The sequence below is a fragment of the Cheilinus undulatus genome, linkage group 10, assembly GCF_018320785.1.
Source record: "Cheilinus undulatus linkage group 10, ASM1832078v1, whole genome shotgun sequence".
NCBI lineage: Eukaryota > Metazoa > Chordata > Actinopteri > Labriformes > Labridae > Cheilinus > Cheilinus undulatus.
In genome coordinates this window covers 9,627,841-9,642,269 of record NC_054874.1, presented here as the reverse complement: position 1 = coordinate 9,642,269, position 14,429 = coordinate 9,627,841, and the positions used below count along the sequence as shown (strand labels likewise).

Sequence of the window (14,429 nt, the reverse complement as noted above, 5' to 3'; positions counted from 1 at the left end):
ATGACTCAGAGCAGACTGGCTTCCTGTCTGAAGTGCTTTGGCTCCAGATGTTCATGACTCACCTAAAGGATCAACATCAGGAAAGAGCATGTGTGGTCTGTAGGTATATAATCTGACACATTGCTGAATCTTCTCACATTTCATCTGCATTTTGTTTGGTTTTGCATGCATATCCACTGGCTTGATCCCTGCAGGCCTCTAGGCCTATGCTGTGAGCTCAGGTAATATCTGGGCAGTGGGTCTGCAAAGATGAAACATGTGGCTTTGGGCTAGGAAATTACTGATTAATATTACAATCTCTGGTCAGATGGGTAGACTGTCAGACCTATCTAATCCAACCTTTACTCCACTTAACATGACATGAACACATAATATCAAGTTATCAGAACATTTCAGTAGACTTCTAGTGCTAAGCAGTGTTCAAATACTGTAAACATTTGGCTGAAGCACTACAACATCATCAAGCGAAGGTGAAAAGGTTGCAGATACAAGACATTTACAAGCTCTGAGGAACAGGCAGGATTAATTTCTATAATAACTAGCCGAGTTTCACCCTGAGCATGGTGACCAAGTTTGCAATACATGCTTTGAATGACAGCTCAGGAGCAATATGAAAATCCAATTATTTATAGGTTGAGACTAATTGGCCTGCCTTGCAAAGTTATAATCAATGGGATATTTTCCAATAATCTGTTTAAATTATAGAATACCATGAGCTTGGTTTTGTCTGCATTTTAAACCAATTTAAGTTTCTGCAAATGAGATTGGAAAACATTAAAAGATAATCAAACAGCAATGAATAACGCTATCATCTGCATAAAAATGATACGAGGCATTTAAAAGGTCATCACACATATTGTTAATATAAATAGAAAATGAAATAGGTTCTAAGACTGATCCTTGAGGCACACCTTTGAGACTTCCAAAAAAGAAGAGGTGGACCAAGCCATGTGAACGCATTGTGTTCTGTCATAAAGCTACAATATTATTAGACACCATTTTTGGTTTTAGAGTGTGCATGAGGCATTCATCAAATTGAAAACCCTGTTTGTTGTGGAGAATCAAGAAACAAATTTACAAACAATGTATTTTGTTTTGTGGAGAGTAACCTATCAAGCCATTTTAAGATTTTAGCATAAATGTAACAGAATAGTAACACACAGGAACCATATGATTATTCATTGAAAACAGCATAAGACATCATCAAAAGTGAAATTATCATCAGTAATGAAAATAATGGTTTTACGATTGAGGTAATTAAAGAGGATTTTTAAAAATCGGGTTTGTAAGGTCTGTGAAGTCCTATCGCTAATACTTTGCCTTTGCACTTCAACTCCCATAAGTCATTGCGGTCGTTCTCTGTGTTTACAACCAGCTGACATCCGGCGTCTTCCCGTCCATTAGCCACCGATACCCACAGTCAACGATATCTGCATTCGATATTTTCCACAATAAAAGCTCTCTCCACTGGTTGTCAGCTCAACTGAATGCAAACATTTTTTCATAATCTTCAGATGCAGGTAAGATCTGCCAGGCATAAAGTTGCACATCCAACTGTCCCGCAGCTAGCCAGCCACAGCAGAATTGCCATAAGCTAACAAGGTAGCTAAAGCTAACGTTAGCACAATCCTTCTCTAGTCGCAGGGCTCAGCTTCGACATTTGTCAGGTCGAAACTCGGTGCTGGTGGTGGTGCTCTGACCAGGCGAGATATTTTTCCTGACTATTTCACTACATAATTGTATTATTGTTTAAAGTTAACAGTTTTACAGCAATTTTGTTCGAATAAGAATGTCTACTAGCTTAATTAGCTTAACGTTTACTGTTAAATCCTGGAGAGACTTAAGCTATTAAGCTCGCTGCTACTGTAGCTACATAAGCTAAGTGTATTGTATTAATTGACTTATTGACAGTTAAATGCGCCTGTTTGAACACTCCTCGTAACATTTAAGGTAAGTAATCATGATGTTCAACATCTAATTGATATTATTATGATGCTAACTTTAACCCTAACGACAGGTTAGCTCGCTGGGTAATGGATTATGCAGTGCAGTTCTGGTGCCAGGCTGTGGGAAGCAGTTTCACAGTGTTTGTGTTGTTTGTGTTGTTTGTGTTAGGGCTCTGGCCCCGTCTCCAGCAGTTGAAACACGCCAGTCCTGTCCTCTCTGATCCTCATCCACGGCCTTCACACTTGCTGAGCCATGACCACCCAGAGGGAGCTTGATATGGTGAGTGAGAGAGGGTCTACCACCCATTTCAAGTTATTTTCTAACAAGAACATGGAGATAATAAGGCATTCATCTCTGGTTGTTGACTGTCTTTGTTTACCTCTGCTTATTCTCTGTCACAACTGTAGATGCTGGGTGACATATAGATCAGAGATGCCATCAATAATCATGATTATAGCAAAAATGTGTACCTTATTTAAAATGATTTAGGGTTTGGACATCAGGGAAGGAGGGGGAATCATGGATTAGCCACAGTCCACAAACACTTAGCTGGGACAGTGACTGCTGTTCCTGTGAACACCATCTGTCTAATCTCAGTTAAAACGTTGCCCTACTTTCCTTTCAAGGTTTAGACGCCAATTGATTGTACCCTCTTAATAAATCCTGCCCACCGTCCTCCCCCACTGTAGGAATGGACAACACTCATTTAAAACAGAGCACAGAGGAAAGTATGTCATATAGAGTTTTTATTTATTTACAAAACACCTGCCTTACCTGTTAAACTGCACTTCACAGCAGTATTTGTTGGATGGCAATCTTTTTTCCTCCGTCTACTTATAAATGGTAGGGAGAAGTGGGTTACGGCACATTTAGCAGATTGAAAGTAAATCCAGGAGCAGCAATGTAATCAGTCGCAACTTTGTCAGAGAATTAATTAAATTGAAATTGTCATGAAAAAAAATCCAATTTGTTGGTTATGACCTCACAAAATGGAAAAAGCTTTGCTCTGTTTCATATTAATGTAGTCAAAATGTTTTTGGCTTTTGGTCAGGAAAACCATTAACTTTTTTGAGATCTCATTTAGTTCTGAAGTCATACAAAGGCAATCTTTAATTATTTGGACTTATTTTTTATACAAAACCCCACCTAATTAAAAGAAAATTATGAAAATGATGCTTAATATTGAGAGTATTTTTGAGTGGCATGCTCTTAAAAACACGTACCTTTGTAACTTACCTTCTTCTGGACAGATTATATAGGAAATATGTGTTTAATTAAAGTGAAAAGTATTTATCTAGAACACCTACATCAGGTGAAAGCTCAGAGTGAGGCAGCGAGGGATTTAATGGATCATCTGTCTTGGCAGCCACCCCAGAGCATAAGCTTGTGGTTGGTTTAATGTTTTTAGGAAGCCCAACCAACATCAAGAACGAATAAGCCTTTGATAGCTCAGTTAACCCTTAAAACAAGAAATTCACAACAGTTTTAAGGTCTTTCTTTGGATTGGAGAACTTGGCTTTATGTTGCCTGGGAAACCAAGCAGATTTGACTTTGTTTTTATTTTGATGGGGATGAAAGGGATAGGGACGAGGATGGGGGACAAAGCCTGTTAATGATGACATGGGTATGTAATCTCACATAGAGGTTATTCAGTTCAAAAGAGGAGGGGGGAAGCGGTGGAATAGGATCACTGAGGGAGGACTGTATTTGTAAACAGATCAGAGAGTGGGACTGCTCCTCCCTGACGTCACACCTCGTGGTTAAGTCTCTTTGTTCTCCGTTCGGTGATTTGTGAAGCAAAGAAAGTTCATGTGCCGCCTTTTTTAAGAGGGACAAATGTCAAGGGAAATCACTTCATCCATGAGCTCTCACTCCTGAGTGAAGATGTGCAGGGAAAGAAATGTAGATGAGTCCGTTATCTCATGAAGTAATATTTGAGAGTAGTGGAATGATTGATTCAAGGTGATGGATTAATGGATTAATAAAGAGCAGTAATTCATGCATTATAAATTAGAAATGGATCAATAATTCAGGTCAGGCTGATTTTATTTTGATCCTTAACAAGAGCTGATGACATTTTTCAGTATAGAATAACCAGAACATTTAGTTAAACTATTAGAAGGCAACATTCATGCCCTATGGATTCCTACCCCACTTTATATTGATCCTAAATATCAGCAAAGTGTGTTAGAGATCTAAGAAATATTATGATTGTCTTTTTTTTTTTTTTTAAACTATAACCGCCAGTGTGAATGCATGAAGTGCGCTGCAATTAATACCAAGAATTATTGCATTAATTACAAAAACTGACTCAATCATATACCTGATTGTTCTCTTTTTGGTACACTCTGATACTGCAGCGTTTCCCTGCAGCCACAGTGATGCAAAATAGGTTCTCTTTAATGTTTTATTTTTCATCTTACTTTAAAAAACTCACAGACAACTCAGTAGACAGGTCAAATCATCTTCATCTTTTTTCATCAAACTTTTTTTTTTACTGTTCTATCATTTTCCTGTTTAATCATAAGCCTCATAATCAGTTATTCTTAGTTTGAGATGATACAAAAAACAAAATTATACAAAGAATCTGTTTTAAATGCTAATAGTTTATTTTCAAATGTGACAAAAAAGGAGATTAATCACGATTAACTGCAGAAGTTCTAAAAATTAAATTGTTTTACAGCCTATTGAAATAGATATGATGATAAGGAATAGAGCACATGGAACATATGCATAATTAAAGGGCTATCAAAAGATTACATTTTTAATCCCTATTAACCTTAGAATTTCTGTAGTTGATTGTGAATAATTGCATCCCTATTATCACATTTTAAAATTCCACTATCTTACAATCAAAACTGTTTTTGTGTCATTTGGATTTTTCTACTGGCTAAAACTAAGGGTAATTGGCCTGTTTGGATACAGACCTGCTTATATAGGTAGATCAAAGATTTAAACATGAACTTAACCATGGGAAAAGGTACTTATTATGGATTTTAAGGAAATAAGTGAACAGTAAAAAGGTAAATGTTTCACAACACAAGGTTCAGATGACTTCTGTCTTGTCCACTTAGTTTTTTTTAGAGTTAAATGAGACAGTAATGGGTAGTGGTGGACTTTTTACTTCACTGTGACTGCAGGGAGAGCCTGATGTGGCTCAACCAAAGTTTGCTGAAAGAGACAAAGCCTGTGATAAAAAGGACATTTGTGCACTAATTGTGGCCCTTGATTAATCACAGTTAACTCCACTGATCTTGACAGCCCTAATGATAAACTAAACATATACATGGCTGATTGGTTTATGCTACAATTTTTTCCCTCAAATGATTTATGCTATAAAATGTCTGTTCAACTGCCCTGCAGTATTTATGAAACTTTTTTTTTAATATCCGAAAGTCTGCATCTAAAGTTTCACATCAGGCACAGAAAAGCAGCAAAGAATGATGGATGCAAAACTGAAAATGGCCTTAGTATTTGTCATTTTAACCAGGAAAATAAGGGATAATTTAACATCATAATAGTTTGTATTGATCATTTAATAATGAGCTCTTTCCACTCTCTTACAATGTGTTTCGTATTAAGACCTTGGTGACATGTTAGACAAGAAGATATTTTTTTTAACTGATTGTTTTGTGTAGTAACCCAGAGGATAAAATGTGGTAGAAGCCCTGCTGTTAAAGACCCTCCCTCACACATATGCACAGTCCCCCTCGGGGTTGCGCACTGGCCATGTAAATTTAATAACATGGCCCAGAGCTGTCTGGGACACCTGGGGTTATCGCATTAGGCCGACAGCCTGGAGAGGCGCTCACGGCGCCCTTAAACTAAAGGCCAGTGTCCTCCCCACCCTTCTGCCCCACCCTTATCTGTTGTCTCTGGCAACAGGGGCTCACTTCGGTGTAAGCCCTCAGTGAAAGAAGTGGCCCAGTCAAAGGGTGGAGATCTTCTGTGGATAAATCTCATTAGGCTGGAATGCCCGTCTCTTCACAGCCCTCTGAAGGTCACCTCATTGCTGAAGAGGTTAGAGGAAGTGGAAGGATTCCTCCACGTCTAATTAAGAACTTAAAGGGGGTTTGGTGTTTATGTGGGCTGATTGGACACTTCTACTCAGATTGATCGTTTTTTTTCTTTTGTTGTTGTAGGTGCACCTGCGCCTCATCCTGGTCAGTGGAAAAACGCAAGACTTCACTTTCTCTCCGAATGATTCGGCCACAGACATCGCCAAACATGTGTTTGAGAACTGGCCAGCAGGTAAGACCATCAGCTGAAAGTGGTTTTACTTGTTTTTTTTTATACTTTGTAAATAGTCTGTCTGATTGAATCAACTTCTAACTGACACATTTGCTGAAGTTTCAAGATTTATTTCATGAAAACGATGAAAGCATTACATTTAATAGTGGTAAAATTCACCTAAGCATTTGCCTTTCAATTATGACCTTCAGCTATATCGTTGTTATCTAAAGTTTAAATACACTGTTTATGTCAGAAGACTATAAATGGCCACACTGTAATGTTACCATTACCATAAATTGAAATGAAAAGTATTGTGCACAACAATGATGGCATGCGATGACCAAGCCACTGTAATGGTCTATTCTATCCTAAATCTGCATGTAGAGAGGAAGTCTATCTGTTTTTGTTTTACTGTGAAAATGTAAACTACTTTTACTGCACCTCTACTAATAGAGTTTTAATGTTCAGCAAAGTGAGCATGCTCTGTAAGCTTTCAGTTAGGCTTACAGTTATACTATTGACTGTTTAATTTTACTTGTTATATACTTTAGTAGGGAAATGGTTTACTCAACTTTCAAGAAATGTAAAATTTTGTTTTGGATTGAAAGAAGTTGCGTACATGAATGGACGATGTTCTTTAAATTTGAAACGTTAAAAGTATATTTGTTGTTCTCCATTTGAATATCGTACAAAAAAAAAGACTGTTGGCTCCTTTAATGTGATGAGAGTTGAAACATAAGTCGGTGTTGCCCTTATAAATGTCATTTGGGTGTGGTCTGTGAAAGTTATATTCACGTTCCTCTGCTTTGTTACAGGATGGGAGGAGGAGAGAGTGAGCAGTCCCAGCATACTGCGCCTCATCTTCCAGGGACGCTTTCTTCATGGCAATGTTACCCTGGGAGGTAAGATTATCTCTCAAGGACAAAATCACCAAAAAAACTCAGCCGATGCCACCATTAATGTTTGTTATTGAAGACACTGGGGTAGGGCGACAGTATTGTAGTTGTGTAGAGTTGAAAATGTAGTGATACAAAAAGAGACAACGCCCCTGAAAAAATCAAAGTTCTTACCCATAACTTAAGAGAGAAGCTCTACAGCTGTGATTGCCTTTCTGCTTTCTCTTTAAATAGTCATCACGCATAAACGTCTGGCACTTTCTACACAGTTTCAGAACATTTAGGTCCTGACATTTTCATATTTTAGGGTCGGGTAAATGTGCTTGGTATCCCGGCAGAAGGGTGCCAAAAGTGGGATGGTACAGATCGATTATTTTGGTACCTTTACAAATTTTTAACAGGCCTGATATTTTCAGGAACTGCCTCTCACACACCAGAAAGTTATCCACACTGCTTAAAATACTCTGTTTGCAGTGAAGGGTGGGGACTGACTGTTTTGTAGTTATTATTAGTGTAAGATGAATAAGCACATTACTAAAGTACAAAAGCATAAGTTGAAAAGAATACTCTGGAAACTGACAGGAGCTGTAAAGAGTTAAAAGTCATTGTCTGTCAACTCGCTCAAGATGAATCTCCTCTAATTATAACCTGCTGGATTCCCACATCAGCTGACTGTGACATCACAAGGATATGTTAATACTGTGAGCTACTACCTGGTGGTCTGGTTTGGCTCAGTAAACCCTGATCTTGCTTGCATTTACTTAGTCAGTATCCATCCAGCCTTGGTTGTGGTGAAGGGAATTTGGGCTCTTTTTCGCGATTGGGATCATTTGGCTCTGCCTAAGCCAGGCATACACTCTGGGATTTCTAGCTGACTCTATGACAATCATAATGTCAGACCCGACTGTATGTCTGAATTTGCATGATTTATATGCTCGCATTGTACAGTCTGAGATAGTGCATGACCTGAGTCCTCACACCGAATAAGTGAGGATGGGACAGACTGGAGTTCAAATGATCAGCCCCATTAATTTCCTTGTATAAACCTACAGAGACGCCAGCCAGATGCAGCGCTGCACATCTCTGCCGCTGAGTAGCAGCTCTGTGTTAGAGCACAGAAGACATTTAGTGCCATTCTCCATCTCAAAGTGGGAGGGTGAGTGGGAGGCCTTGGCTGCTGGTGAAATACCACTGCTTTTATCGTTTTTTTCACTTACCAGGTGAGGCAAGGAGGCAAGGCCTTTGTGGGCTCTAGAAATAAACTTCTGGCCCTGCAGTGGCTGGTTTGGGAGGTCATGTGTTGTTGTTTGACACGACACATGGCGCAGGTGTGTTTTGGTCTGAATAGAGGGAGGTTAAAGTCTCTCTCATACAAACACAACTAGCATCTGAATAACAACAAATATTCCATATCAGCTGGAAATCTCCATGTAGGTCTATTTTCTTGTATTCATTCTGTTTACATGGTGATTTAAGATGCTGCCTGACAATATACAAAGAGAAAAAGGCCCCAAAGTTAAGGATTCTGCTTGTGGTTCTGCTCTCACTGTTTGAGTGTGCACAGTTGCATGACTAAAATATCCAACAGTCCAAAAAATTCCATCTGACCCGTCAGGAGCACAGTCAGGCTGAAAATTGGCCCAACTTCCCTCAGATGTGTCTGAATTGGCTGAAAACTGCACAGTGTAGGTCTTAATTATAAACAAAATGGCTCTTCGGTTGTACTTTTTTGGTGTTTTTTTTTTTTTTTTTTTTTAATTTCTATAAAATACCAAAAGTGGAGAAAAGAAGGTGGCTCTCAAATTAGAACTGGCTCTTCTTGTTCACATGTGAGAACTGGCTTGTTCATAAACGGCACATCACTTCGGTTCTTATTTGTCCTCTTGAATTGAGTTGTCATAACCAGTTCCTCTCAAGGTTTATTTGCTAAACAGTACATAACACATTTTTTTTCATAGAATGTTTATGACAAAAATTATGGAGAAAAGCTGTTACGCCCAGTATAAAATGAGATATGTTTTGTGTTTGTCCATTATTACCACTGTCGCACAGGAAGGGAGGGCTCTTCAAATAATTAGCGGGCTGTTGTACATTAAGTTAAGATAGATAAACCTTTACTGATCCCCAACTCACAGTTGAGGGCAAAACATCAGCAATGCATATCAAAAAGAAAGAAAATGTGCCCACAATACTTTAATTCAAGATAACTAAAAATAGCAAAAATAATGATAATAGTATTTATAATACAATAGAAGTATAATACAAGTGTTCGTTTACAAAGTTGTACATATACAGATATCAGCATATACACATACATATGTCAGTGTACCCTCATGGATATAAGGTCTAGTGAAATTTCCCCTGGTGATGTTAAAACTCTGTGGGAATGATCTGCGGTAGCACTCCTTCTCTCTGCGTGGGTGTAACAGTGTGCTGCTGAAGGAGCTGCTCGCGGCCCCACAGTGTCATGTCAGTGTCGGATACATGAGCTTGGTACCTCAACAGAAGGGTGCCAAAAAATTGGGACAGCACAGATGACTAATTTTGGTACATTTCCCAACTTCTGACAGTGGAAATGCAAGTAACTGGGTACTGTACTGGACTGAATGAAACCAGACTGTTTGGTGGAAATGCAGCAAATAAAAGATGCAGGAAAAAAAGTCTGGATAAAGTCTAAGTAAAAAGATTCTTCTGTATTCACACATGCACACCACCCGTACAGTGTCCATCAACATTAGAGCCCAGTTCAAACCAGAGATTCGTGACACGACAAGACCGTTTTAGAACATTGCCGGTGACGGTTGCAGCTGTCCGATCCAGGCTGTCACAGCTCGAATGAAACTGTCTGACGAGGCTGCCTGCAATTCAGCTTGTCAAGTCAAAGACAGCTGGTTGTAGGACATTGCAAGCAGATACATGTGAAACAGGAAATGGAATCTCCTGAATCTACTAACCCTAATATCCAGCATATTATAGGAAAGAGATGGTCAGAAGAAAAATGGGACTGGTTTTTAAGACAGGTGATACAAGCTGGGTAAGCTCATCTACACGCCGGTCAGCTGGGCCTCAGGCCTCGTTTGCGCTAGAACATGCTGCAGTGATCAGCCAGCCCAAGCTTCCTTTAGGTTAAGTTTTTGTTTGCTTGGGTTGTAACACAAAAATGAGTAGTTTAATTCAATCTGTGGGTGTGGGTTGGCTGTAGGTCAGGTTGGTGTCTTCTCATCCTCAGCAGCAGCAGCCATCTACCTGAGTCTTGTGATGTCATTTAAAGGTGACACAGCAGCAGTTTCGCATGCACTGGTACCATAGTGCATTTAAGACTACTGGGCAATCGAGCGATGTTTCAACACGACTAACCCATTGTTTATTTCCCACATGAAAACAGTCAGAAACAATTTACACAACAGAAAAGAAAAAGACCTCTGTGTTGCTCATCGTTCCTAACACTACTCCCTCCTCTATTAGCTGCACACGTAAGCAGGGTGTGCAGCACTATGAGCTAATACATGAGCGATTCCAGGCTTTAGGAGCTAAATTTGTCTGTGGAAATGTAATTATTCTCCACGGACATCCTTTTATCACAAGGCTGAGCTACCAAAGCATTTCTTGTGTTTCTGTGTGCTGTGAATTGCACTGCCACACTACAGTGGTGAAAAAAAGGAGAATGTAGAGATGAAACACTCTTGTACATCCATGTAGTGTGATATAAAAGTAACACATCATCATGACAAATATCTGGAAACAGTTTTATTATGCAGTAACTTAGTAACAGAAATAGATCACTTCAAACTAGGGATGCACAATATCGGTCTGGTATCGGTATGTTTCAATATTTCTGCTGATACTTACATCCGATATTTTGCCTGCGTTTTTCAGCATATCGACTGTAAATTTTGTCCGTATATACTAATAAATCAGTGAGTTTTAGGCTGAACTGACAGACCCATGTCAGTTGAGGTCTTTTTCTTTATCCATCCTCGTTCTTAAACTTTAAAGCGTTTTAAGGACTAAAGTTTGTTTCCTTAGTTATCTTCCAACCTTAAAGTGTGTCCAAAAAGACTGAAATTTCTTGTCCGAAAAGCATATTTAAAGGGGACATCATTTACCCTTTAAAGACAAGTTTATATTAGTTTCAGAGGTCCCCAAAACATGCCTGTGAAGTCTGTTACTGAAAAAACACTCCAGTATGGGATTTTTGTATGTCTAAAACCCCTCTGTTTCAGCCCCTCTCAGAATGAGCTGTTTCTGTGGCTTTACATTTTACTGAGCTGTCTGACTCAGCTTAATGGATGTGGCTCTCCCGAGAGGAGGGCAGAACTTTCTTCCAAGCAGGGAGGGCCAACTGAACCTGGGGGTGGGGCGAACTCCCCACATGACATCATGAGGGGAAAATCTGAGAACAGCTTGTTCAGTGCACATTTTCTGAAAGGTGGGGGGGTCTGGTACTTGAGGGGATTGTGGACTGGCCAGGGGCACATATTTTTGTTAGAAAAGCCTGAAAAAGTGATTTTTGCATAATATGTCCCCTTTAAATATCAGTATTGATATCAGTATCGGCTAAAATGAATCTGTGAATATCAGCAAAAATCCATTATCATAGTAGTAACTACTAAAACAATGCATTGTCTCCATACAGATGTGAACACGTCAGCTTTCAGAACATTTAGAACATCATCACAAGCAGTTGTGAGTTTCGACTCGTCTCATCGTTAATCTTTGGACTGAACCGGACGCTCATTAATCACAGCTCTTAGACCTTTTTGCTCTTTGGCTACCTTACACATTATTACAGTCTCGTTCTTGTGCAGGGTTCCCGTGCAGTATTAAAAAGTCTTGAATTTACAAATCTGCATTTAATACCTTAAAGAAAAGTCTTACATTTGAAATAAAGTCTTAAAAGGTATTGAATTTCATATGGTAGGTCTTAAGTTATGCAGCAGTGCTGAGAGTGAAGTAGGAACCTTATCACTAACTTTGCACCCCCCGGCAAGAAATGATCGGCGAACGTTCTGGCGCTGATTCAATATTCAATTTCTGCTGATGTAAATAAATATTTTTCCTGAATTCTAGGGGTCAGTAATTTTGCCAATATGGCCGTTAAATAGGCGGTGAAACGGGCATTAAATTCTGTTCTAAGTAGTCTTAAAAATGTCTTAAAAGGTCTTAAATTTAACTTGTAGAAACCTGTAGGAACCCGGTTGTGGTTCCTGAGCTGTACAGATCTGTGGTTTGTGATTGGAAACTAAATGATGAGACATGTATTTCAAAGTCTGGTTAATTTCTTTGTTTATAGCTCTAAAGCTGCCAGCAGGCCGGACCACTGTTATGCACCTGGTTGCCAGAGAGACTCTTCCAGAGCCGAACTCTCATGGTGAGCAACTTGTCTTTGCCCCTTTTTGGTAGAACTACAGGTCAAATATAGTCTGCTTAATTACGGTTTGATTTAACTTTGACTATGATTCAGCTCTGCTTCTTCAAAGTGCATTTCATTACAGATTTCCTCTAGTATCTTTATGAATCTTGTTGCTAACCTGCGACTAGACCAACCCTGAAACTCTGCAGTGACTTTCTAGTTTTTTATCTCACCTTGAGTTTCTGCTGTCTTGTCTTTTTAGGTCAAAGGAACAGAGAAAAAACCACAGAGAGCAACTGCTGTCTCCTCTTGTAAAGCAAAATAAATGAACCCCCTTTAACCCTTTCCCTAACTTCACATATACACACACACACTTATAACAAACACATTTAAACATGCATACACATTGTTCTCTCCTGCCCATCATCCTGTCAGAGCTGGATTTATATCGAATCACAGGAAGTTCAGATTGGGCCTTCATCCGCTTTGGTTGAGCACCGATCCGAGGCTTTATTTTGTGCCAATGTGTTGACTTTTTGTCCTCAAACTTTGTTATTCCTTTTTATTTTGAATATGAAGATCATGGACATTTTCGCTCCTGTTTTAAAGAACTGTCAGGAACTTGTCACTCTTCATGGACAAAGACTTGTTATAAAGGATTTAAGGATTTGTGGGCTATTGCGCTTCCCTTAAATTCCCATGGATGTCTCCCCAGGTCTTACTGAATGATGTTAACCCTCTCATTGCACTTAACCAGTTTAATTCAAAAGTGTTTACTGTGTTTCATTGCATCTTTTTCCCCCTTTTTCCTTTTTTTGGGGTCAAAATACAGACCTTTATTTTCCTTATGTGGTTGAAAATGTGCCATCCTCCTCATGAGACTGTTTCTGCCTCACTGACTGAACCGGTCAGTTTGTATCAGCACAGGTGGCGTTCGTGCCATGACCTTTACGCCTGTTTGTTCCTTGAAACTGGACCAATGAAGAAAGGACTTTTATTTTGGTGGAGCTGTGTAAACACTTCAGGGGATGTACAGGGTCCTTGAAAACAGGAGCAGAGCCTTAGCGAGGATTGCAAAGATGGGGGCGGAGGATTCGTTGCATCCCTCGTGTCTCTGCTTTGACTGTAAAGGACTGGACTATCAGAGGTCGAATACGGCGGGCCAGTTGAACGCAGACAGGAGAAGCGGTTGAAGATGAGAGAGGGGAGCATCGCTGTAAGACCCCCCTCTAAAGGACACTGACAACGAGGAAGAGGGAGAGTTTCTCCATCCTGGATGAAGAATTAAAAGGAAAATTTGGGGCGATGTTTCACCTCCTTTTTCATTTGGATGCTGTCTTTACTTCTCGTTTGCCTTTTATCGTGGAATTCAGTAATATCATTAATAATGAAATTTAAATATATCAATTTTTATCTTGTGTATAGGTATTTGTTGAACTTTAGTGTGGGTGAGTTTGTGTGTGAGTGTGTGTGAGTGTGTGTGAGTGTGTGTGATGCATGTGGCATACTGTGCGAGGATTCGTGAGGGCATGTGGTCTTAAAAAAGATGGTGCACTGGGAGTGTTGATGGGCTGCGGTTTCTTCAGAAACAGTCGGAAACCTTTTGATTCCTTCCATTGAGTGTCTTTTGGTTTGTGTTTATGTCAATCAGTGTCACTGCTATGAAGTTTAGCTCAGTATGAATAAATGTAAAAAAAAAAAGAAACTAAAATACAATGTGGTCTACATAAAAGCTTGTATTATAAATTAATAAATCTTTGAATAAGGCAAATTATCTTGACTCATTTCTACTAGGGATGCTCTAGTCAGCCTTGCAGCAGATACCAATCAGCAATTTTGTGTTAGCTAACTATTCCAACAAAGTTGGGGCGCTGTGAAAAACCATTTTAAAGGCATTTTACCATGTCAGAGTTATAAAAAAAGGCAATTCAGCTACAAGAATGAGATTTTCATGTGACCAGCAAGGTTCATTTGTTTATCCTCTATTTCTCTTTGCAATG

The 14,429-nt window shown here is 39.3% G+C and overlaps 1 protein-coding gene across 2 annotated transcripts; it reads left to right on the top strand.

Annotated features, from left to right (window-relative positions):
* Positions 1-1,370: 1,370 nt before the first annotated feature.
* On the top strand, positions 1,371-14,200 carry ubl3b (ubiquitin-like 3b). 2 transcript variants are annotated; one of them, XM_041798129.1, is made up of 6 exons: positions 1,371-1,520; positions 2,116-2,226; positions 6,090-6,198; positions 6,996-7,082; positions 12,370-12,447; positions 12,692-14,200. In XM_041798129.1, the coding sequence occupies exons 2-6, from the start codon at positions 2,200-2,202 to the stop codon at positions 12,742-12,744; spliced, it is 354 nt and encodes a 117-aa protein (XP_041654063.1). In that variant the 5' UTR covers positions 1,371-1,520; positions 2,116-2,199; the 3' UTR covers positions 12,745-14,200. The 2 variants fall into 2 exon arrangements, with proteins under 2 accessions (XP_041654063.1, XP_041654064.1); XM_041798130.1 differs by lacking the exon at positions 1,371-1,520 and adding an exon at positions 1,635-1,950.
* The last annotated feature ends 229 nt before the right edge of the window (positions 14,201-14,429 follow it).

Bases quoted from the DNA above. Each gene is read 5' to 3' on its own strand.
- ubl3b (XM_041798129.1), top strand. From the start codon at position 2,200: ATGACCACCCAGAGGGAGCTTGATATG. The intron at 6,199-6,995 runs GTAAGACCATCA...GCTTTGTTACAG, and splicing joins GTTTGAGAACTGGCCAGCAG to GATGGGAGGAGGAGAGAGTG. The intron at 12,448-12,691 runs GTGAGCAACTTG...TTGTCTTTTTAG, and splicing joins TCCAGAGCCGAACTCTCATG to GTCAAAGGAACAGAGAAAAA.